Here is a 26,091-nt window from a genome sequence, read left to right on the forward strand (position 1 = left end):
ATGCTAACACCAAAAGGGGTTCCCGCCCAGAATGGGTTAAGGGAGTTCCAGGGGGGACCCAGCTACATGATAATTTGGAACCAAATGGACCCTTATGGGTCTGTAACTCAGAGAGTGTACAAATGGAGCCATTTGGTTCCATTTGTACACTCTCAGAGTTAAATTAACATTGATTTTACAATATAAATTGGGGGTCCCAGAGATAGAAATGCTATTAAATAGTGGTCCGTAGACTAATGCATGTCAAACTGGGGGGGTCCTTGAAATTAAACAGGGTTGAAAATCACTGCTAGAGCCGTAAGAATCTTCTCTTTTGGGGGTCCCTGGCATATCGTTTCAAATGGGGGTCCACGGGCTAATTAGTGTCAATTTGGGGGTCCTTGACATGAAAAGGTTTGGGAACCACTGCTGTATATTATCTACTCTAACTGTGGTGTTCTGAAAGCAGCTACAAAATGCTAGCAATGCCTATGAATTAAAAAAAATAAAACGGACATAAAAGGCATTCGGTAACAAACGTGAAACGGGGTAATTGAACGTAAACACATTTTCATATAAAACAATGTCCTAGTGTCATTTATATTCATATGCTGCAGGTATGAGGGCATTACTAGTAATGGCGTCAACTTGTTCTTGTGTTAGTGTAGCCTCGGCCGGGAGGCGAACCCGGGTTCCCCATTCCAATGGCACGTACGTTAACCAGTCGACTAAAGAGTCATGGCCCGATAGGCAAGTAGTAACGCAGCACCGTATAGCCTACAGTCCCCCCCCCCCCCACCTGGACGCGCGTCCACGCTAGCCCGTCCGCGCGTCCACGCTAGCCAGGAGCTAGCTAGGCTCGACTGACTGGGGGGGACCTCCGCCCCAGGGAGACTGACGGAGCTGTCGACTACCTAGGTTAAGGTCTGTGCCCATAGATATATATAAACTCTAGATAGCTCACCCGCACTGTTGGCCAATGGAGAGTGACGTCGTTACGTGGCGGCCATCTTATCTCGGGCCACATAATATTGTGTCTATGGGGCATGTACTCTTAAATGACCATAACTTGCTCAATTTTCAACCGATTTTCAAACGGTTTGGTTTGTTATAAACGTCAGAGACGTCCGCATACTTATATGCTTTTATACGACGTTCATATATAAAAAAAATTAAGCAGATAAGCGTCCTGAATCATAGCCACGTTGACAACGTTTGTAATAAACCAACACGTTTGTAAATCCGTCAAGATTTGAGCGAGTTATGACTGTTTCTGTTTGAGCTGCCATTGAACATACTGTACTGTAGCCCCGAAGTAAGATGGCTGCCGGGTGAACGACGTCAGAAACTCCGCCTTGAGCCATCTAGAGTTTATATATATCTATGTCTGTGCCGCCCGGGAACATACTTGTAGAGGTTACCCATACACACCGCTGCCACCAATGTGGCCTCGGCCGGGAGGCGAACCCGGGTTCCCCGTTCCACAGGCACAGTACGTTAACCAGTCGACTAAAGAGTCATGACCCGATAGGCAGGTAGTAACGCAGCACCGTATAGCCTACATTAGTACGTAGTCGGACAACTTAGACGACAGCATTGACATCATTGAGTTTTACGTCTCATTCCTTAACCAAGCTCAATACCAAGTACTTGCAGTATAAAGGTTACAAAATAAAACAAATTGGAATGGCTGCAAAAGCTGGTTTTGTTCACCTGCTATTCTTTTTTTCTCCCTCTTTCCTGTACAGACTTTGCAAAAACAAACATTAGCCAATAGAGTTACTATGTTAAATCAACATCCATTATCTTCACAGCTGGTATAATTATGACTCCACACATTTTACAAAAATATAACTCTATCTATCCTGCTTCACAAAGGGAAATACTGATTAGCGTAGGGTTAGATAATTAGCGAGCACAAGAGTGACGTGAACCACCGAAACGTTTGCAACACAGTCGAGAGTCAATGTGATCGATATAATCAAACGCCATCGTTTTTTGATCACAGTCAGTGATCAAATATTAGCCATCCCTGTTACCTAGAATACCAGGGGTCTTCAACAGGGGGTAGATCTGCTATTTTTCAACAGCTAAAGTATAACATAATGCTTAGTTAAAACACCAAAAGGGGTTCCCGCCCAGAATGGGTTAACACTTATAGTGGTCTCAAATGTATGATTCTAGCATCTGAACTGAACTGAGGGCAATACGGTGTTTCTAACACACGCAATCATTTTTATTTTTTGTGTGTGTAGTGGCAGCTAGCTATCGAAAAAAAGGAAGTCCGAAAACAACCTGTGCACTTGACAGCTAACATCCGACGTTGACCATTCACAGTCACATCGAGGTTCTTAAAGTAGCATACCAAAAAATAACAGAAATATCAATCTAACATAGCTCCATAACCTTTACACAGGGGCCATTATGGTTTATAAGGCAATGAAGTGACTATGAATCAAAAACAAAATATAATGTAGATGTTCAGGTTCATATATATTCACTTTTTCTTTTCTTTTTTGTATATTGGTACACAGTACAGTAGTTGTAAGTACCTTGGTCTACCTGGCGTATTAAATATTGAGAGAATATTACTGCCAGGGTGGATGTGTTGCATCCATTACATTAAACGCTCACACAGTACAAGCAAACCGTTTCATCCACATACTGTGCGTACAGTAAGTACACATTCACACACTGTCACTAAATGATACGCATGGGTCCGTTCAATCACTTACACAGATCTGACAATCACTATGGATACAATAAATCCAATGCACAACACATGTACGCCATTTTGGAAACAACTCTTCCTACCTACTTCAAGGGCCTTCCTTCACAGGTGTCACCGATGATACTAATGAAGGCTCCGTTCCATTGTGTGTAAGCACTAGCATGTCTGAAGTAAAATCAGACAGAAGTAGCATGTGCTTAAATTCATATTTAGAAAATAATTCACCCTTTTTGCAAATAAATATATGTTAATGACGTTTAAAAGATTTAGAACACTTTCCTGGGGGTCTTTATGTGTGTAATATGTGGTTTTAGATATTTTAGATGTTATCAGTGAGCCCAGTGTCTCTGATGTCATCGACACTGGGCTCACTTACTTCCTGGACTAGATGTTGTCTCAGTAAGACAGCCCTCCCCCTATCCACAAGGAGGAGCAGTGCACCAAAGCATTATGGGAATTGTAGTCCAGGAAGAAAGTGAGCCCAGTGTCCATGACATCAGAGACACTGGGCTCACTGCTAAAATCTAAAATATCTAAAACCACACATTACACACATAAAGACCCCCAGGAAAGTGTTCTAAATCTTCTAAACGTCATTAATTAACATATATTATTTTGCAAAAAGGGTGAAGTGGTCCTTTAAGCGTCAAGAAACACCTAGAGCAGGCATCTCTTCCTGTTTTTTAAACAGCTGGTGGATGGAAATGAACGCTGCAGCTTGACGCGTCGGCAAAAAAAACGGAAACGCTAATTGCCGAAGCTACGCTAAGTTGAAGCTGCGCGCAACCGTTCATTTCCATCCTGTCTAAAAACCAGGAAGAGACGCCCTGGACTAGGCGTCTTCTTGTCGCTTGTTGGCGCGTATATGTGCGTACGGTATATATGCGTGTATATTAAAAATCAGACCAGTCTGAAGCGAGTGGTGCAACAGCACCCCCTATTGGTACTCTAAGGCTGTTCCTTGGAAAAAAGCCTGAGCGAGCCCAGCAGGAAAAGTGGAATAGGAAGGGGAGTGGCATGCCTGACAAAGAACTCCATATATGGGCATAAAAGGGACACAGACATAATATCTGGGTGGGGCATTAATTTCCAACATGCATCGTTCCAAGTAGGCCAGTGCCCAGCGGGGCACCGCTCTAGTTTCCAAAATGGCGTACGTGTAGAGGCTATTATCCTTAGAGTATATATGAATAGAGACGGCATCCGAGTTCTCCTCCCATCCACTTGCATTAAGTTGCTCAAAAGCGCATGAGGCGATTTCACTCCAACTTCCGGGTAGGAACAGAGTGCATTCTGGGATGGATTTTCCCCAAACACATGAACGCGCTGGTCGTTGACTATCATTGCGCCGTTTGTGCGCATTCACGTATGAAACATTCGTTGACGTGTCATGGAACAGCGCTGGCTCGAGCTGCAATGACAAATTCAGCCACTATGTCCATTTCGCCTCAGGGTTTCCTCTTGGTGCTGTCTCTATTAATATATACTCTAAGCTATTATCTCCTTACTTCAGAATAAGGCCACGCCCACAGACCCAACCGGATGAAATATTGTAAACATAAGGGACCAAAGGGAAGTGAAACACAGTTTGCAGCTTAGATGAATATTAAGTGAAGAGGAAGTGAAGAGCGAGGGGTTAATTACAGACTGCATCTACTGTACTATCGATCGCACACTGAACTGAACCTCCTAAATGATCATTGCAGCTGAATAGCCAAGCTAAACGTAACACATTTGAAGTTTTGAAGTTTTGACATCTTGACGTATTTATTTACCTGCTAGCCGTCCCCCACCCCCCAGAAAGAAAGAAAGAAAGAAAGAAAGAAAGAAAGAAAGAAAGAAAATCATGATAATCATGATAATAACGAAAATGAAACGTTCTTTGCGGGGGTCAAACCTAACGCTAACTTAATTGTGATTGTTTAAAAGCCCGTGGGGGTTTGCCTATCCCTAACACTGATATAAGCCTGTGGCACGTACGGCCCACACCTCAGCTGTAGTCGTAGGCGACACCTCAGCTGTAGTTGTAAGGTGGTAGTTGTACAAAGCCCCACACCTCAGCTGTAGTTAGGGTGACCAGATGTCCCTCTTTGCGTGGGACAGTGACAGTCATTTCCAAGACTTTTCAGGCGTCCCGCATATTGAGACCCTGTCCCACATTGTGACTGCCAGGCAATTGCATCAGTGTTCAAATGCCCTAATAGTTGGCCTTCTGTTGTAAAGCTCTCCCATTGTCTCTTCCTGCAAGATGTGTTTTTAAGCCTGTTAAAATTGCATAAAAATAAAGCATGATTTTAAAACAAAATGTGAGACACCAGAGGAGTTTATAAATGATAGCCAATAGGCCTATGGTCGAATATGACATCAAGGCATTTAATAGCAACTCAAGTAGTAAGTTGCTAACCCGGTACTCCAGTATCGCTTGTGTGGGACAAGTGGGATGGGGGGGACGGGGTCCCCCCCATCCCACTTGTCCCACACAAGCGATACTTCTGTCCCTCAAATGAATAGTTTGGATCTGGTCACCCTAGCTGTAGTTGTAAGGTGGAAGTTGTACAAAGCCCCACACCTCAGCTGTAGTCGTAGGCGACACCTCAGCTGTAGTTGTACGTGAAGTTGTACGAGCTGGGCTCCTTGGGCACGGGGGGCGGGGCCTCCGGGATGGCGATGTTCTCCAGGTCGAGGAGGCGGAGCTTCATCTCCATGCTGATGAGCGTGTCGAGGTCGCTGCGCGTCAGGTCGCTGCCCATCTCTCTGCCCAGCAGGGCGCACAGCCCGTCGGTCCACACGCAGTACTGGAGTAGCAGAAAGAAAACACACTTTGTTATAATCCAGTGGTTCCCAAACCTTTTCATGTCAGGGACCCCCAAATTGACACTCATTAGCACGCGGACCCCAATTAAAAGATATACGCCAGGGACCCCCCATAAGAGAAGATTTTTATGTCTCTAGCAGTGATTCTCAACCATTGAATTTCAAGGACCCCCACTTTGACATGCATATTGGTCTATACGGACCCCCATTTAATGGCATTTAAATCTCTGGGACCCCCAATTTATATTGTAAAATAAATGTTAATTTAACTCGTGTAAGTGTACAAATGGAACCAAATGGACCCGTTAGGGTCCATTTGTACACTCTCTGAGTTACAGACCCATACGGGTCCATTTGGTTCCAAACTATCATTTAGTTGGGGTCCCCCCTGGAACTCCCTCAGGGACCCCGGACCCAACTTTGGGAACCACTGTTCTAACCAAAATCATATCTCTCTAACCCTAACCTAAACAGGCAGCTGTGGCTCAGGAGGTAGAGCAGGTCATCCAATGATCCATGGGTTGGCGGTTCGAATCCCGGCTCCTCCTGTCCTACATATCGAAGTGTCCTTGGGCAAGACACTGAACCCCACATCGCCTCCAAAGAGTCGGTCGGTGTGAGCTCGCCACCATCGGTGTGTGTGTGAATGTGGGAAGTGAGGACGCTGGGGTCGACTGTTCGCCGCTTCACCTCCCAATGTATGAATGAATGAACCATTGTAAAGCGCTTTGAGCACTTGGAAAAGCGCTATAAAAATGCAATTCATTAAACTTAACCGCAAGCACGGGAGCAGCGCAGTTCGAGCGCTAGTCTGACCATTGTATCTGCATGTCGGTCTGTTGGCGGGTCTAATCTTATAGTACACATATCCCACCAAACTACACTTAACTACTGTACATTAAATAGCTGGTGTCTGATGGTCGTATTATTATAGCTTACCTCATATTTGTTGGGAGCTACGAAGTTGAGTGTCTCGTCGGGATCGTACAGGACGGAAAAGGCGAGCTCCAGCACCTCCTTCAGAAAAACGGAAATGAGTTCACACACATCATAAATGAGTTCACACTTCACACACACACAACGTCATTATGCCTGCCGCATTCTCACTGAAAGAACAGGTGCTAATAATTAGGAATGTCCCGATCACAGTTTTTTTTTTGCTCCCGATCCGATTCCGATCATTTGATCTGCCGACACTTATTCCATATCACAATAGTACAATAAATATCCAAAATCACAGACAATACTAGGGATGTCCCGATCACGTCTTTTTTACTCCCGATCCGATTCCGATCATTTGAAAATGACGTGATCGGCCCCGATTTGGGACAAACATACATAATAATGTCTGAATTAAAGGAGTAGGTCACCCAAAAAATGAAGCCTTGAATTCATGGAGGTTTTTTGGTTGTTTTTGTCTCATCACTGAGCACATAGTTGGATGACCGGCAGAGTCTCCGGCGAGTCTCCTATAGAGCGTCGCAGTCCCCGTTCATTTTCCTATTTCCTATTTATAGTACACATATCCTTTTCAGAAATTATTTATTTAAAGACGTTTACGCCGCGGACAAAGCCAACTTTTGTCGTGACAAATCATGACAACAAACACAATGTTTTGGGCCAAACAAAGAATTAGAAAGTAGAAAAAAACGGCAGGTTACAACACTTTTTTTGTTGTTTTTCTTCTTTGTAATTATTTGTTTGGTCCAAAATATTGTGTTTGTTGTCATGATTTGTCACGACTCGAGTTGGCTTTGTACGAGGCTTAAAAGGTCTTTAAATAAATACTTTTTTTGAAATGTCTATGGAAAAAATGCATTGGCATTCATTTCCTGAGCCTGGCGTCGTCATGAAAGGGGGCGGGACTGCGACGCTCTATTGACACCCGGTCGATCGAATTCTCCGTGAATTCAGGGGTGTGTACAGTCAGTAATTGATAGAAAATAAGAAATTCTGTGGGTGAACTCCTCCCCTTTGATAACGTCAAGAAAGACGACACTCTACCTTGTTTTGTTTCAGTGCACTTTTCTCCTTCATGTGAGGACAGTCCTTTCCCGTCACCACAGACTTGATATCGGACACAGGGACTGCAGGGACAGGACGAGGAAAACACAACATTTCTTTAAAATATTTTAACCCATTTCGACCTGAGGACGATTCTACAACTGCCTTCTAAATCCTAACAGTTTTCTGAAAAACCCTACGTTTCTATGTCAGTGGTTCTCAACATTTTCCATGTCAAGGACCGTCGGAATTCTGTATTTGGCGGCAGACCCCCATCTGAAAATATGTTGTTCCAGGGACCCCCCCAGAAGCAAAGGTTTGAGTTAAAAACGTTCGCTCTCAAGATTTGTGCCACATTATCTCAACTTTTCAAAAATAGCAGATCTATAAGCTCATAGCGCGGCACTCATAGCCGCGCTATGAGCTGCTTGTAGATCTGCTATTTTTCAATAGCTAAAGTATAACACAATGCTTAACCCATTCAGGCCTGACGTCGAAATTAAAAAAAGAAAGTTTTCTAAATCATGACAATTTTCGGAAAGATTTGAGGCACATTTTAACGATTTAAAAAAAATAGCAGACCTACAAGTTCATAGCGCGCCACTCGGTGGCGCGCTATGAGCTTGTAGATCTGCTATTTTTCAATAGCTAAATTATAACAATGTTTAAAACACCAAAACGGGTTCCCGCCCAAAATGGGTTAATGGTTAATGTGGTTAAACGCTAACGTGACATGGATGCGTTCCAGGTCTCAATGGATTAAAGCACCAAAAGGGGTTCCCGTCCAGAATGGGTTAAATAATAATAATCAGCCCTGTCAAACCTTTGAGCTTGTAGATCTGCTACTTTTGAATTTGAACCCTGAAAAGTAACAGTTTTGGACATAGCTACAGGAATGAGGTTTAATTTTCTGTCCCTTAACACCAAATCTCTCTGCCAAACACAGCCGATCTACAAGCTGTAGTTAACCTATTTAGGCCCGACGTCGAAATTTAAAAAATGTCATGATGTTTTTTGAAATACCTATGAGTGGTGCTCAATGTTTCATGACAAGGACCCCCAACAATTATGTATATAAAATATTGTAATAGGCCGCCGACCCCCATCTGAAAATATGTAGTTCCAAAGACCCCTCTGAAGCAAAGATTTGAGTTAAAAACGTTGGCTCTTAAAGAATATATTCAAAGATTTGTGCCGCATTTTCAAGTTTTTTCAAAAATAGCAGACCTACAAGCTCATAGCGCGGCACTCCGCTATGAGCTTGTAGATCTGCTATTTTCCAATAGCTAAATCATAACATAATGCTTAAAACACCAAAAAGACTTAAAACACCAAAATGGGTTAAGACAAGCTTCATGTATTAGATTTCTTTCAAAAAGGTCTTTCAAAAGGTTACAGAACTTGCCATGAATAATTGAGTCAACCATCATGATTATTCATGGGTTTTTTTTTTCGTACTTTGTTCCTAATCAATCTCTTCTACAAGGGGCTATTTTCGTCTAGACTTTTCAAATCAATTCAGAACTTTGGACAAAGACAAAGAGCTGCACAGTAATATTTAGTGTTGGATTTCCTACTTCAATTGCCTTACTTTCTAAGTTTATAGACTCTGCAATTTGATGTTCATATCGTGAATTGAAATAAATGGGTTTCCTAAAGAAATCTAACCAACCACAGGCATAAGAGACTCCTTAAAATGCCTTCTGAACCGTTTTCTGAAAGACCTACACTATCTCACCCTGCGTGCTAACTTTGTTGGCTAATTTGTCGTTTCTATTGTTTTACATGTTACATTGTTTTTTAACCCATTTAGGCCTGAGGCCGATTCTAAAAACGCCTCTAAATCCTGACCTAAGTTTTCTGAAAAACTTCAAATATTTATATAGCAGCATCAAAATTTTAACATTTTTGAATACTGTACATACTGTACAGAACCCCAAAATGGGTTCCCGGCCTGAGGGGGTAAAACACCAAAAGGGGTTCCCGCCCAGAATGGGTTAATGTTTTTTTGCGGCTTTCGCCTTTATTTATTTTATTTTATGGAGGGACAGACAGTAGGCTGACAGGAAATGGGGGAGAGAGATGGGGGAGTGACATGCAGTAAAGGCCGTCGGGATCGGGAGTCGAACCCGCGGCACACTGCCAGACCAAGGTGCCTGGACCGCTGAGCCACGGCCCAGGCTGTTGTGTACTTTTTTATAGTTTTTTTTTTTTTTACAGTTTGTGCTAAATGAAGAAGTAGTAGGGCATAAAACCCACATGGTACACTTTGGGAAAACGCTCCAAAATGAGTCTTATTCAATAGACTAAATCTGTCACGTGTCTCTCTGTCACAGAGGAGCTCAACCCAGGATTAACGCTGAGTCACTGACGCACGCACGCACGCACGCACGCACGCACGCACAAGCACACGCACACGCACACGCACAAAATCACATTGCCAGATTCTGCGAGAGAAATAAGCAACCAGGTCTAAAACAAAACAAGCCCAAAAGAAGCAACTAGGCCACATGAGCACTTTTTAAACCTAGAAATTACATCAGCTATTTGAAAATAGGACGTGCTCCCTCTCGGCGGGGGCTCCTCCTCCTCACTGGCAGGTGAGTCAGTAGGATCCAACAGCAGTGACAGCGCAGAAATGTGTGGGGGAGGGGAGGAATTAATTAGCATAACGGGAAAACATGGGTAAAGCGAAAAAAGAAAAGACGAATCTTAACAAGCAGAGGAGCTCAACGCAGGCGTTAATGGTGACTCACTCTTGTCGCTGAGCAGCTCGAAAGGCACTTCTCCCTGTGGAGACTCGTCCAGGTCACCGTAGTGCAGCACCTTGTGGTTGAGAGACAATCGACAGAACCAGAACTTCTCTGCAGAGAGAGAGAGAGAGAGAGAGAGAGAGAGAGAGAGAGCGAGAGAGAGAGAGAGAGAGAGAAAGAGAGATTGTATTAACCCCTTTTGGTGTTAGCATTATGCTTTAGCTATTGAACAATAGCAGATCTACAAGCTCGTAGCGCGCCACCGAGTGGCGCGCTACGAGCTTGTAGGTCTGCTATTTTTGAAAAATCGAAGAACGACTGACATAGAAACATAGCTTTTTCAGAAAACTGTCAGGATGTAGAAGACATTTTTAGAATCTGATCTCAGGTCAAAATGGGTTAACGTACTCTGCAGTATTCGTTCAGATAAATTCTGGATTACAGCTTTAACTTTTACACCAGTAATCTGTCGCAGTGAGGAAAGTTTTACTCCAGTTTACTGGAGTATTTCCAGTTTTCAATACTTTTACTTCTACTCCACTACATCTCAGATGCAAATGTACTTTTTACTCCACTACAATTATGTGGCTATTTGGAAATCGTGTAGATCTGCTATTTTCAAAGGATTTTATTTTGAAACGGGACATTGGGACGTCTATACAGAATGAATTACTTTTTGTACTTACATTTTGATGTCAATACATTTTGTACTTTTACTCAAGTCCATTTTGAATACTGGTGCTTTTACTTAACATTAACATAGTATTTCCTACAGTACATCATGGAATTGCTACTCCTTTTTCAAAATGTGGTCTTCACTGGTCTGTCATGAGAAAATTGGTGTGTGCGCACACGTGGGTGGGTGTGCATGTGTTCGTGTGCGAGCGTGCGTGTGTGTGCGTGTGTGCGTGCGTGCGTGCGGGCGGGCGGGCGTGCGTGCGTGCGTGCGTGGTGGAGGATTATAATACCTTGCCTCCGGCGGTTGCCAAGCTTGCGGAAGCAGCTTCCCTCGCACAGCCGGTTGAGACGTTGCTGTTTGATGAGCTCCAAGATCTCTGGCTGGATCCTCTCCCGCAGTTCACTACAGAAACCCAGTATACACCTAGTCAGCTCACTACAGAAACCCAGTATACACCCAGTCAGCTCACTACAGAAACCCAGTATTCACCCAGTCAGCTCACTACAGAAACCCAGTATTCACCCAGTCAGCTCACTACAGAAACCCAGTATACACCTAGTCAGCTCACTACAGAAACCTAGTATACACCTAGTCAGCTCACTACAGAAACCCAGAATTCACCCAGTCAGCTCACTACAGAAACCCAGTATTCACCCAGTCAGCTCACTACAGAAACCCAGTATACACCCAGTCAGCTCACTACAGAAACCCAGTATACACCCAGTCAGCTCACTACAGAAACCCAGTATTCACCCAGTCAGCTCACTACAGAAACCCAGTATACACCCAGTCAGCTCACTACAGAAACCCAGTATTCACCCAGTCAGCTCACTACAGAAACCCAGTATACACCCAGTCAGCTCACTACAGAAACCCAGTATTCACCCAGTCAGCTCACTACAGAAACCCAGTATTCACCCAGTCAGCTCACTACAGAAACCCAGTATACACCTAGTCAGCTCACTACAGAAACCTAGTATACACCTAGTCAGCTCACTACAGAAACCCAGTATACACCCAGTCAGCTCACTACAGAAACCCAGTATTCGCCCAGTCAGCTCACTACAGAAACCCAGTATTCACCCGGTCAGCTCACTACAGAAACCCAGTATACACCCGGTCAGTTCACTACAGAAACCCAGTATACACCCAGTCAGCTCACTACAGAAACCCAGTATTCACCCAGTCAGCTCACTACAGAAACCCAGTATTCACCCGGTCAGCTCACTACAGAAACCCAGTATTCACCCGGTCAGCTCACTACAGAAACCCAGTATTCACCCGGTCAGCTCACTACAGAAACCCAGTATTCACCCGGTCAGCTCACTACAGAAACCCAGTATACACCCAGTCAGCTCACTACAGAAACCCAGTATTCACCCAGTCAGCTCACTACAGAAACCCAGTATTCACCCGGTCAGCTCACTACAGAAACCCAGTATTCACCCAGTCAGCTCACTACAGAAACCCAGTATACACCTAGTCAGTTCAGTACAGAAACCCAGTATACACCCAGTCAGCTCACTACAGAAACCCAGTATTCACCCAGTCAGCTCACTACAGAAACCCAGTATTCACCCAGTCAGCTCACTGCAGAAACCCAGTATTCACCCAGTCAGCTCACTACAGAAACCCAGTATACACCTAGTCAGCTCACTGCAGAAACCCAGTATTCACCCAGTCAGCTCACTGCAGAAACCCAGTATACACCCAGTCAGCTCACTACAGAAACCCAGTATACACCTAGTCAGCTCACTACAGAAACCCAGTTCACCCAGTCAGTCAGTGGTGGAAAGTAACTAAGTACATTTCCGCAAGTTCTGGACTTAAGTACAACTCTGAGGTACTTTCATTTGACTGGAGTATTTTCAATTTACAATACATTTACTTCTATAGTCCACTGCATCTCGGATCCAAATGTTGTACTTTTTACTCCACTACAATTATTGGAAAACGTATAGTTAGTACCGGTACTTACAAAATGCATCAACCACTTCATTTCAGACATTTGAAAATAGCAGATCTACAAGCTAACAATGCATCAAAAAATAGCCGATCAACAATGCTTCACGGTTGTGAGCTTGTAGGTCTGCTATTTTCAAAAGATTGTTTCTACATAATGAGTGCATTTACTTGTGGTACTTTAAGCACATGTTGATGCCAGTATATACGTTTGCACTTTTACTCAAGACGTACATTTTTAATTCCTCGACGTTTACTTGTAACAGAGTATTTCCATATTACAATATTAATACTTTTACTAAAGTACAAAGGTGAGTACTCTTTCCACCACTGCAGTACACCCACGGCATTGTGAGTCACCCAAGAAACATCCACGCTGTCACAGTATGTATGCTGCTCTGACTGCGTCTGCTCTGACTGCATCTGCTCTGACTGTGTCCGCTCTGACTGCGTCAATGTTCAGTGGAACATCACTGCGCAAAAACCATGGAATACGGTTGTGTATATGACAGGAAACTCCAGATAATTTAACAACAAACTCAGGTAAACGCCCGCAATGTACCATCACCTCAGGGCGATGGTACATTACGGGGCGATTATGCATGCTAAACTTGAGGTTTGTGGGCAAATCTAGTGCCCATAATTAACTATAACTAACTAATAGTTAACTCCTCTTTTCACACATAGTATGCTGCTCTGACTGCGTCAATGTTTGTCAGGGTGGGTGGTCCCCAGTTCAAATATGATTATTTTGGGGGTCACAGCCTGAAAAGGTTGAGAACCACTTACTCTATAATGATGGATATATCAGCCAAGACGATATACGACTCTGGCTCAAGTATATTCTGGGTATAAACCTGACTATATCTGTACTATAACAAAGCTTTGAGGACAGTACATACAGTACCGATAATACAAACATAGTTCACGGTGACAAACTGACATAATAGGCGGCGACTGGAAGTCGTCCTGGCTCATCCTCTCCGACTGGCGCAGGCGGAGGATCTCGGAGTAGCTGAGGCCACGCAGCTTGGCCTTCAGCTGGTCCAGGGAGGACGGCTTCATGGCCAGAGCCCTGGTGATCTGCTCCCGCACCACCTGCATCACCTGAACACAACACATAGCACAGATCAGACCACCTGCATCACCTATAGACACAACACACAGCACAGATCAGACCACCTGCATCACCTACACCACACCACAGATTATATAGACACACACACACTCTGTGTTGTGTGTTAGCACGACAGACTTCAGGCAAAACCAAACGATCCCCGAGCCTACAATACTACCGGATATTTTGATCGCAAACCGGAAGTGGTCATCGCTCATTCGCTCTATTTGGTCAGAATCGGCATAATGGTGACGTTACCGCCACCATCAGGACTGATTGTCCCAATACTATAGTCTTGCCCCGTCAAAATGATATATATATATCGCGGATTTTTTCCTTTGCGTGCGTGCGTGCGTGCGTGCGTGCGTGCGTGCGTGCGTGCGTGCGTGCGTTGACCTCTGACCTTGTTGAAGTCCTCGGCCGTGGCCCTCATCTCCTTCCAGGTCTTGTTGAGCAGCTGGATGCACACACAGAAGAACTCCTCCCAGGCCCGCTCGTGGGTGAAGAACATGGGGTGGTAGTCGTTGCAGCCTTCGTTAGCTGGACGGCAAGAGGACATTTGAAGTGAGGGTTATTGTCTACTGTTAATGTCCCAAACAGTATAGCCCTAGCAGTGGCTCTCTGCCTTTTGTCGGTGGATATCAGCGAGACGATTCTGAATAAAATAAAATAAAACTAAAACATGTGAAACACGTCAACGGCAGCGAGCGCCATTGGGGGGAAAAACATGAGTTTGTAAATGAGTTCAAGGTTGTACTTTTATTGTTACATCTTGTGTACAGGTACATAAGAGTAAACTTATTTTTGTTTGTCTTCCTTCAGATAATGCAGCAGCAAATATATAATATAACGTCAAACAGCAAAACACAGCAAACAGCAAGCAAAGGGATAGAATATGGAGTGCAAAAAAGAGCAAACAAAGAGCATCATATTTACTGCATTGCATGTTTTCCTTGTAGAAAAGTTAGGTGAACTTTGTGTGAACAACTTCACAGTAGGCTATGTTCCATGAATATAACAAAAATAATGTAACTAGTTACTAGTAGTTACACAATGTAACTAAGTTACAAAGAAACAAAATAAGGTTTTCATATAATAGTGGAGTAGAAGCAATTGAAAATTGGAAATACTCCAGTAAAGTAAAGACACCTCAAATGTGTACAATACGTGTACATTGGTAATTGGTTTACTTTACTCCGTCTGAAAAGTGCAGTATACTTACGCAGCTCTCCGACCTGCAGTATCTCACACAGCATGCGGGTGAGCTCGATGGCACAGCGGCCAAACGGACACTCGTGCTTGTCCTCGCGGCTGCTGTTCTCCAGGACGATCTGTGGCGTGACGGAATTATAACGCCACGTGTGTTAGTAGCATGCTCCAAACTGACAGAATTATAACGCAACGTGTGTTAGTAGCATGCTCCAAACTGACAGAATTATAACGCCACGTGTGTTAGTAGCATGCTCCAAACTGACAGAATTATACCTCAACGTGTGTTAGTAGCATGCTCCAAACTGACAGAATTATAACACCACGTGTGTTAGTAGCATGCTCCAAACTGACAGAATTATAGCGCAACGTGTGTTAGTAGCATGCTCCAAACTGACAGAATTATAGCGCAACGTGTGTTAGTAGCATGCTCCAAACTGACAGAATTATAGCGCAACGTGTGTTAGTAGCTTGCTCCAAACTGACAGAATTATAGCGCAACGTGTGTTAGTAGCATGCTCCAAACTGACAGAATTATAACGCCACGTGTGTTAGTAGCATGCTCCAAATGGACAGAATTATAAACGCAACGTGTGTTAGTAGCATGCTCCAAACTGACAGAATTATAACGCCACGTGTGTTAGTAGCATGCTCCAAACTGACAGAATTATAACGCCACGTGTGTTAGTAGCATGCTCCAAACTGACAGAATTATAACGCAACGTGTGTTAGTAGCATGCTCCAAACTGACAGAATTATAACGCCACGTGTGTTAGTAGCATGCTCCAAACTGACAGAATTATAACGCCACGTGTGTTAGTAGCATGCTCCAAACTGACAGAATTATAACGCAACGTGTGTTAGTAGCATGCTCCAAACGGACAGAATTATAACGCCACGTGTGTTAGTAGCATGCTCCAAACGGAACTCCTGAAGCTAAGCGTCCCATACGTGGTGTGAGCGGCGCCCAGACTCACCCTGATGTAGGTGTCCTGGTGCAGCTTGGCCAGGTAGAGCATGTTGTCCAGAGCCAGCATCCCTGGAGGAGTCTGGGTGAAGTCCGTGGCCGGATTCACGTGATTCTGCAAAACGCAACGCACACAAACACAACCCATTAACCCATTTTGACCTGAGATCAGATTCTAAAAATGTCTTCTACATCCTGACAGTTTTCTGAAAAAGCTATGTTTCTATGTCAGTCGTTCTTCGATTTTTCAAAAATAGCAGATCTACAAGCTCGTAGCGCGCCACTCGGTGGCGCGCTATGAGCTTGTAGATCTGCTATTTTTCAATAGCTAAAGCATAACATAATGCTAACACCAAAAGGGGTTCCCGCCCAAAATGGGTTAAATAACCCATTAACTTATGGCCACCCTAATTAACAGTGGATTGTGCCTTCTACCTGCACTATTCATATGTTTAATTCGTCATTTTAATGCCAATAGAAAAATCTGTGACATACACACTATATCTCTTTTTAACACGGTAATCCTATAGTATTAGAGACCCAGTCCTGATGGTGGCGGTAACTTCACCATTATGCCGATTTTGACCAAATAGAGCAAATCTGGCGATATCACTTCCGGTTCAACACACAACAACATCCGCTAGCTTTCTTCACTGTGTTGTGTTGTCAGATGTCCGGGATGCTAAGCGATCATCGTTTATTTTAATAACTGCAGCAATGCGCATAAAGACGTGCGAGAGCGTGCACACACGGATATCGGACGGTTTTAGGAAGATTACATCAGCCGTTAGCCAAACAAGTTAAAAGTTGCTACATTTTGCTACATTAAGCCTCTGATTACGTCAATTACGGCAACGGTAATGATGGATTTTTTGATTCATTACATCAATTACGTCAATAGCCATAAGAGGGTTAAAGACGTATTTATCATGGACCTCCCTTCCAAGTGTTGTAACTGTAGCTCCGACCGTTTCTGAGAGAAAAAGACTTGATGTGAGTTTTTGCATTTTCCCATGTAAGTTGATGGGACATTTGAATTCACTAATAAATTACTTATTAATTGATAAGTTGTTAAATTGAAAAAAGGGCTTCGTTAAGACCTCCATAATATTCTGGTCAATGCCTGTGTGAAAAGTCAGAGCGATTGGTGCAGCCAGTGAGGAGCTACGACAGTGTTTCAGACAGACAGACAGACAGACATTCAGACACTCATTCAGACATTGAGTGTGATGATTTGGCCGCAAACCCCCATCTCAAAATGTTTTGTTCCAGGGAGCCCCAAAACAAAGATTTGAGGTAAAAATGTTTGCTTTAAAAAATATATATATATTCAACGTTTTGCACAAATTGTCATGTTTTTAAATAGCAGTAATAAAGTGGAGCAGCACTCACGGTGAATCATGTTTTTAAATAGCAGTAATAAAGTGGATTCACTCACGGTGAATCATGTTTTTAAATAGCAGTAATAAAGTGGATTCACTCACGGTGAATCATGTTTTTAAATAGCAGTAATAAAGTGGATTCACTCACGGTGAATCATGTTTTTAAATAGCAGTAATAAAGTGGATTCACTCACGGTGAATCATGTTTTTAAATAGCAGTAATAAAGTGGATTCACTCACGGTGAATCATGTTTTTAAATAGCAGTAATAAAGTGGAGCAGCACTCACGGTGAATCATGTTTTTAAATAGCAGTAATAAAGTGGATTCACTCACGGTGAATCATGTTTTTAAATAGCAGTAATAAAGTGGATTCACTCACGGTGAATCATGTTTTTAAATAGCAGTAATAAAGTGGAGCAGCACTCACGGTGAATCCCAGCATCTTGTAGTCCTTGGTGTACAGGGCCTTCCTCTTCTCCGTCCCACTGGGGTCGTTCTCTCCATCGAAGGCAATCCGCCGCAGTTCGAAGATGACGTCCCTCTGAGCCTGCCTCGACACAGAACAGTAACATTAAGATGACGTCCCTCTGAGCCTGCCTCGACATAGAACAGTAACATTAAGATGACGTCCCTCTGAGCCTGCCTCGACATAGAACAGTAACATTAAGATGACGTCCCTCTGAGCCTGCCTCGACATAGAACAGTAACATTAAGATGACGTCCCTCTGAGCCTGCCTCGACATAGAACAATTACAGATAAGATGACGTCCCTCTGAGCCTGCCTCGACACAGAACAGTAACATTAAGATGACGTCCCTCTGAGCCTGCCTCGACATAGAACAATTACAGATAAGATGACGTCCCTCTGAGCCTGCCTCGACATAGAACAGTAACATTAAGATGACGTCCCTCTGAGCCTGCCTCGACACAGAACAGTAACATTAAGATGACGTCCCTCTGAGCCTGCCTCGACATAGAACAATTACAGATAAGATGACGTCCCTCTGAGCCTGCCTCGACACAGAACAGTAACATTAAGATGACGTCCCTCTGAGCCTGCCTCGACATAGAACAGTAACATTAAGATGACGTCCCTCTGAGCCTGCCTCGACATAGAACAGTAACATTAAGATGACGTCCCTCTGAGCCTGCCTCCACACAGAACAGTAACATTAAGATGACGTCCCTCTGAGCCTGCCTCCACACAGAACAATAACATTTAAGATGACGTCCCTCTGAGCCTGCCTCCACACAGAACAGTAACAATTAAGATGACGTCCCTCTGAGCCTGCCTCCACACAGAACAGTAACAGATAAGATGACGTCCCTCTGAGCCTGCCTCCACACAGAACAGTAACATTTAAGATGACGTCCCTCTGAGCCTGCCTCCACACAGAACAGTAACAATTAACCCATTTTGGGCGGGAGCCCCTTTTGGTGTTAGCATTATGTTGTGCTTTAGCTATTGAAAAATAGCAGATCTACAAGCTCATAGCGCGCCATCGAGTGGCGCGCTACGAGCTTGTAGGTCTGCTATTTTTGAAAAATCGAAGAACGAATGACATAGAAACAAAGCTTTTTCAGAAAACTGTCAGGAATGTAGAAGACATTTTTAGAATCTGATCTCAGGTCAGAATGGGTTAAGATGACGTCCCTCTGAGCCTGCCTCCACACAGAACAGTAACAGTTAAGATGACGTCCCTCTGAGCCTGCCTCCACACAGAACAATAACAGTTACAGTAAGATGACGTCCCTCTGAGCCTGCCTCCACACAGAACAATAACAGTTACAGTAAGATGACGTCCCTCTGAGCCTGCCTCGACATAGAACAATAACAGATAAGATGACGTCCCTCTGAGCCTGCCTCCACACAGAACAGAATGTAAAGAAAGTATAGACGAATCCACAGAGGGGTGCCCTGGATTCCATGGCTCCATGGATTCTGCTCTTAGGGGCAGCGCCCTGTAGGCCACCTGGCCTACAGGGCGCTGCCCCTAAGCCCTGTTGCCCTGCTGCCCCTAAGCGCTGCCTAAAGCCTGACCTCAGCTGGTGGTTGGGGTCCATCTTGGTCATCATAACAGAAGGTCTAAGTCCTCACCTGGTCGTTGGGGTCCATCTTGGTCATCATAACAGAAGGTCTAAGTCCTCACCTGGTCGTTGGGGTCCATCTTGGTCATCATAACAGAAGGTCTAGGTCCTCACCTGGTCGTTGGGGTCCATCTTGGTCATCATAACAGAAGGTCTAAGTCCTCACCTGGTCGTTGGGGTCCATCTTGGTCATCATAACAGAAGGTCTAAGTCCTCACCTGGTCGTTGGGGTCCATCTTGGTCATCATAACAGAAGGTCTAAGTCCTCACCTGGTCGTTGGGGTCCATCTTGGTCATCATAACAGAAGGTCTAAGTCCTCACCTGGTCGTCGGGGTCCATCTTGGTCAACATAACAGAAGGTCTAAGTCCTCACCTGGTCGTCGGGGTCCATCTTGGTCATCATAACAGAAGGTCTAAGTCCTCACCTGGTCATCGGGGTCCATCTTGGTCAACATAACAGAAGGTCTAAGTCCTCACCTGGTCGTTGGGGTCCATCTTGGTCATCATAACAGAAGGTCTAGGTCCTCACCTGGTCGTTGGGGTCCATCTTGGTCATCATAACAGAAGGTCTAAGTCCTCACCTGGTCGTTGGGGTCCATCTTGGTCATCATAACAGAAGGTCTAAGTCCTCACCTGGTCGTTGGGGTCCATCTTGGTCATCATAACAGAAGGTCTAAGTCCTCACCTGGTCGTTGGGGTCCATCTTGGTCATCATAACAGTCCTCACCTGGTCGTTGGGGTCCATCTTGGTCATCATAACAGTCCTCACCTGGTCGTTGGGGTCCATCTTGGTCATCATAACAGTCCTCACCTGGTCGTTGGGGTCCATCTTGGTCATCATAACAGTCCTCACCTGGTCGTTGGGGTCCATCTTGGTCATCATAACAGTCCTCACCTGGTCGTTGGGGTCCATCTTGGTCATCATAACAGTCCTCACCTGGTCGTTGGGGTCCATCTTGGTCATCATACGCTCCTCCAAGAGGTTGAAGGTCAGCACCTGCAGCACGTACAGCTGATGGGCCATCTCGGCTTTGATTGGCCGATTGCCTCTGATGATGTGCTGATAATAAAAGATAAAAGCATATACTGTACTGTACCGTACCGTACCGTACCGTACCGTGCCGTGCCGTGCCGTACCGTACCGTACCGTGCCGTACCGTACCGTACCGTGCCGCGCCGCGCCGTACCGTACCGTACCGTACCGTGCCGTGCCGTACCGTACCGTACCGTGCCGTACCGTGCCGTACCGTGCCGTGCCGTACCGTACCGTACCGTGCCGTACCGTACCGTACCGTGCCGTGCCGTACCGTACCGTACCGTACCGTACCGTACCGTACATACATTCTGCAAACAGCTGGAGATAAGCAGAGTATACTGCAGTTTGCCATCGCAGCAACCAAACAGCCTCACTATGGTACCGCATCTACAATCACAATGCTGTAGGTGGAATTAATGAGTTAGTGCATGGGGTTCTCAACCCGTGGGTCGCGACCCCTCGGGGGGTCGCCAAATTATTTTAGGGGGTCCCCAAATTATTTTCAAAAAAAAAAAAAAAAAAAAAATATTTATTTTTAAATTTTATTTTCACTTTTTTTCAAAAATAGCAGACCTACAAGCTCGTAGCGCGCCACTCGGTGGCGCGCTATGAGCTTGTAGGTCTGCTATTTTTCAATAGCTAAATTATAACAATGCTTAAAACACCAAAAGGGGTTCCCGCCCAAAATGGTTTAAGGTTATTGTAGCAGTCAATTTATATTGGGGGTCGGGAGTGAGAACCACTGAGTTAGTGCACTCTGTCTGTACGTCTGTAATCCACGTAACTCGAGAACCGTTCGCCACCACCGACTACAAATTCGACCCACGTGTTCCACACCCCCACAGGCAGCGCAGTGACCGGTGTCGAGTCCCTGCGGGGGTGTGGAACGCGCGTGTCGAATTTGAAGTCGGTGGTGGGGGGCGAATGGTTCTCGAGTTCCGTGCATTACAACCGCACACACGTACACACGTACAGACAGACAGACGTATACAGAGTCGCGGTGCATTCACAGATAGATAGACGACACAGGGAAAGGATGCTGTCTCGGATCTGCCGCTGCATAAAGCCTGTTATAGTTGGACTTTCTTTTTTTTTTAATGTTTTTTTTTATTGGCTTTCGCCTTTATTTTGTATTTTTTATAGAGGGACAGACAGTAGGCTGACAGGAAATGGGGAGAGAGATGGGGGGGGGGTGACATGCAGTATCGACTCCCGTCGGGATCGGGAGTCGAACCTGCGGCACACTGCCAGACTGGATTGCCAGCCAAGGTGCCTCATGGACCACTGAGCCACTGGCCCAGGCCATAGTTGGACATTTTGACGGCTGTATATAACTAGAATTTCGCCGCCCTTCGGGCGGCTCATCCTAGTTCCGTTGCAGCGCAATGGGAAGAAGGAAATTGCGAGATTTGACAGACTCCAGTTCATGTTTCAGCTGTGTTTTTAAACCCAGTATTGTGCCCTTCACATGTATTAACGGATGGGTATTATTATTATTTGTTGTATTTTATTTTCACATCAAAGCAAATTAAATTAAATTAAAATAAGCACACATGAAACTGCTTTTTACTGTTTTTGTTTACTTACAATAAGTTACTGTTTTTGGAAACCAAAAGATGTTGAGAATGGAGCAGAACATACTGTAGTATATTTTTGTGGGGACCTTGACTGCATTATAGTAGGCCTACAATCTTTTGGATTGCAGTGACCCCACATTGTTTCTTCGGGAACAATATTTGTAGTTACAATGAGGGCTACATGAGCCGAAGGGAGAGAAACACGTCGCCTCTCTCCAGTCCGTGCGTATGCTGCTGCTGGTGGCTGAATAACAACGGATCGCATCGCTGACTGACATAAACGCACAGTTACAATTCAGAGGCACTTCAATAAGAAAACTCAACTAATAACGCTTGTGTGTGTTAATCTGCCCGATGCTGACGTTAGTATATAATGTTTAGATTGTTTTCCTCTTGTACATGCGTTTGTGGGCACAGTGGCAGGGGGTGAAAAGCCGATTTGTCCCATGGTGTGCACTGCGCAACTGTGCAGTGTAAAACATGCTGAAATCAAACCACACACACACACACACACACACACACACACACACACACACACACACACACACACACACAGTCACTCAGTCACAAATCCTCCACAGTGTGATTACGTGTCTGCAGTGACACTGATGCGAGGTTACAATGAGTCCGTGGTGTGGTGAGACTGGGAAAGGAATAATGCGCGGAAGAGCTTGGCATCCGACTGCGCGCGTTGTGTCGATGAGATGGGCGCGTTGGGAAATACCGCACCGAAGCACACTCGCCTATTAGTTAGCATTGCATTTGCACAGTGCGCTCAGTGCGATATTTCCGAACGTGGCCGTTGTGTGTGTGTGGGTGTGTGTGTGTGGCTGGCTGGCCTGTGTTTTGCTGCGTGGGGATCGCCATGTGAGGGGGCTAGCCAATAAGGGGCCGGTGTTGCATGTGGAGAATTGTGTAGGTTAGTGTGTGTGGTGTAGCCGAACGGGGTGGTGAGAACATGAGGGGGATGTAGCACAGCAATCGGTGACCCCTACATTAAGCTGTGTTGCTCCCAGCATGCAGTGCAAATGCGTGTTGTAGCAACCGTAGCCAATGGGAAAACAGGATGCAGTGTTGCCAGGTCCGCGAATTGTAAGCGAGTTGTAAGTAGCGTGTTGAATGGCATTTTTTCTGGGCTTGTTTTCATAGACCTGGCAACAAATTAGGCGGGGGTGTCGGTGCTTGTGGCGTGTTTGTGTTTATTATTGATAGTGATATTGTTTGTGAGTCTGGACGGGAGGCGGCTATAGTGGCAGTGCAATGACAATTTTTACGCGGGTGATGTTGAGTGTGGGCGTGCTGCACGACATGAGGAGATAGCGGAGGGTCGACGCGGAGGGTAAGTCTGTGATGTGTTAGTGTGTTTAGTGGGTTGTTGCAGTGTGTGTTGCAGTGTGTCAGTGACGTAGTAGCTGGTGCCTTTTGTTCCTGGGCTTGCGCACAGCGTTTTGGGCACACCTTTTCAATTGTATAATAGATAACGACCAACGACATTATGGACCCGATGACACTCACATTAAGGATGATGGATCGCAGGTGCTTCTGAGCCAAGGTGCTCGCCATCTCCTGTGGGGGGGGGGGAACAAAGCACACATAGATGTAGCAGACAGCCCCTGGTGAGTGAATGATAGCTTCACTGTCAATATGCCGCGCGTAGAGGCACATCTGCCCCCCGCTCTGATTCCACAAGGGGTTTTTAACCCATTTTGACCCGAGATCAGATTCTAAAAATGTCTTCTACATCCTGACAGTTTTCTGAAAAAGCTATGTTTCTATGTCAGTCGTTCTTCGAATTTTTCAAAAATAGCAGACCTACAAGCTCGTAGCGCGCCACTCGGTGGCGCGCTATGAGCTTGTAGATCTGCTATTTTTCAATAGCTAAAGCATAGCATAACACCAAAAGGCGTTCCCGCCCAAAATGGGTTAAAGCTGCGATCCTGATTTATGATTCAACTCCGGGTCTCCCGCGATCACGTATAAGACCAAACATCTACGGCTCATCCAAGACACAATCCAGAGGTGTAAATTTACAAAGAAATTCACTAGGGATGTCCCGATCACGGTGTGATTCCGATCATTTGATTTTGAGTATCTGCCAATTATCGATTTTTCCCAATCTGATATTTCTATTTTTATAGAACATGTACACGTATGCCATGTCACAAAATACAATATCCAAAATAATAAGGGAAAATTAGCTAAATGTGCGGCAAATCTGCAAAAAAAATGCTTACCACTAGCTTTCTCCACAAATGTGTTCATAAAGGTGTCTACTATCACAGAAAAAATTGTTCCAACCCAACTCCCTTGGGAAACTGCTGCTGAAAGTTGGGCTACCATTAACATCCAATATAAGGCAAACATGTCCAAATTTCATTATACTTGAAGTAGCATGTTATGTGTCAAACTAGGGGGTTTTCATGATTCTGAATCTATTGCAAGCATTAGTTTTGCACAAAAAACACTCCTTCGCCTAAAAATGGCCATAGCCGTCATCACAAATGTGATGAGGTCAGCACATTTCGGCACATTTGGGCAAGTGGCTATGGCCGAATTTAACCCAATGAGTGTTTTCGTGCAAAACTACTGCTTGGAATGGATCCAGCATCATGAAAACCCCCTAGTTTGACACGTCACATGCTACTTAAAGTATAATGAAATTTGGGGAATTTTGCCTTATATTGGTTGATAATGGTACCCCAACTTTCAGCAGCTGTCACAAAGTTTCCCAAGGGAGTTGGGTTGGAACAAATGTATATGTTACAGTAGACACCTTTATGACCACATCTGTGAAGAAAGCTAGTGGTAAGCATTTATTTTGCAGATTTGCCACACATTTAGCTAATTTTCTCTAACTAAAATCACAGACAATATCCAGTATATCATGATATCAATATCATGATATGGATATAATATTGATACTAGGGAATGTCCCCATCACGTTTTTTTGGCTCCCCATCCGATTTCCGATCATTTTAAATCCACGTGATCGGCCCCGATGTTCGATCATGTGATCGGATCGGGACAACCCTAACATTCACTCAAGTAGACTACAGTACTTTCACTTCTACTACATTGCATCTCAGAGGCAAATATTGTATTTTTACTCCACTAATTATTTGAAAGAGATTTTGATTATTATTATTACAAAACATACGTTAACCACTTCAGCCCTGCATACATTTCGGCCATTTGAAAATAGCCGATCTCCAAGCTCACAAAGCGTTGCGATACGACGCATTGTGAGCTTGTAGATACGCTATTTTCAAAAGATTTGTATACATTTCATACATTTGAAAACTACATTTACTACTTTTAAGCGCAATTTGATACTTTTACTCAAGTAAATTTAGAATTCCGGACATTTACTTGCACTTTTACTAGCATTAACATACGCTACTACACAGATGTATTAACCCATTTTGGGCGGGAACCCCTTTTGGTGTTAGCATCATGTTATGCTTTAGCTATTGAAAAATAGCAGATCTACAAGCTCATAGCGCGCCACCGAGTGGCGCGCAACGAGCTTGTAGTATACATGGCAGTATACATGGGACAGAGATATAAGGAGAGGAGAAAACCAAAAGGGGAGGAGACTGACTATGTGGAGTTGTGGACTGAAGGAGGAGAGAGAGAGAGGATGATGGCGTGAGATGTGTACTTACAGTGAGCTGCCGGTCCAGGGGGTTAGTACACTCCTCCTAGGGGTGGGTGGGGGGTCAGGGGTCAGGGAGGAGGAGGAGGAGGGGGGTGTGGGGCGGAACAGTAAATGGAAACAAAAAGAAGTGCAC

At 44.6% G+C, this 26,091-nt stretch overlaps 1 protein-coding gene across 3 annotated transcripts in view; it reads right to left on the bottom strand.

Annotated features, from left to right (window-relative positions):
- Positions 1-3,769: 3,769 nt before the first annotated feature.
- Positions 3,770-26,091, bottom strand: part of elmo2 (engulfment and cell motility 2) — a 59,087-nt gene continuing 36,765 nt past the window's right edge. For 2 of the 3 annotated variants that reach the window (XM_079511251.1, XM_079511250.1), the window contains 13 exons: positions 25,966-26,001; positions 23,816-23,866; positions 20,625-20,747; positions 18,026-18,145; positions 16,226-16,330; positions 15,262-15,370; positions 14,443-14,579; positions 13,866-14,029; positions 11,250-11,362; positions 10,285-10,392; positions 7,529-7,611; positions 6,464-6,541; positions 3,770-5,505 (listed from right to left, as the gene is read on the bottom strand). In XM_079511251.1, coding sequence (XP_079367377.1) covers positions 5,305-5,505; positions 6,464-6,541; positions 7,529-7,611; positions 10,285-10,392; positions 11,250-11,362; positions 13,866-14,029; positions 14,443-14,579; positions 15,262-15,370; positions 16,226-16,330; positions 18,026-18,145; positions 20,625-20,747; positions 23,816-23,866; positions 25,966-26,001 — 1,428 coding nt within the window. In that variant the 3' untranslated portion in view covers positions 3,770-5,304. The remainder of the gene's footprint in view (positions 5,506-6,463; positions 6,542-7,528; positions 7,612-10,284; positions 10,393-11,249; positions 11,363-13,865; positions 14,030-14,442; positions 14,580-15,261; positions 15,371-16,225; positions 16,331-18,025; positions 18,146-20,624; positions 20,748-23,815; positions 23,867-25,965; positions 26,002-26,091) is intronic. The other variant, XM_079511249.1, reaches the window with a different exon arrangement.

This window comes from Electrona antarctica (genome assembly GCF_951216825.1).
Source record: "Electrona antarctica genome assembly, chromosome: 9".
NCBI classification, from domain to species: domain Eukaryota; kingdom Metazoa; phylum Chordata; class Actinopteri; order Myctophiformes; family Myctophidae; genus Electrona; species Electrona antarctica.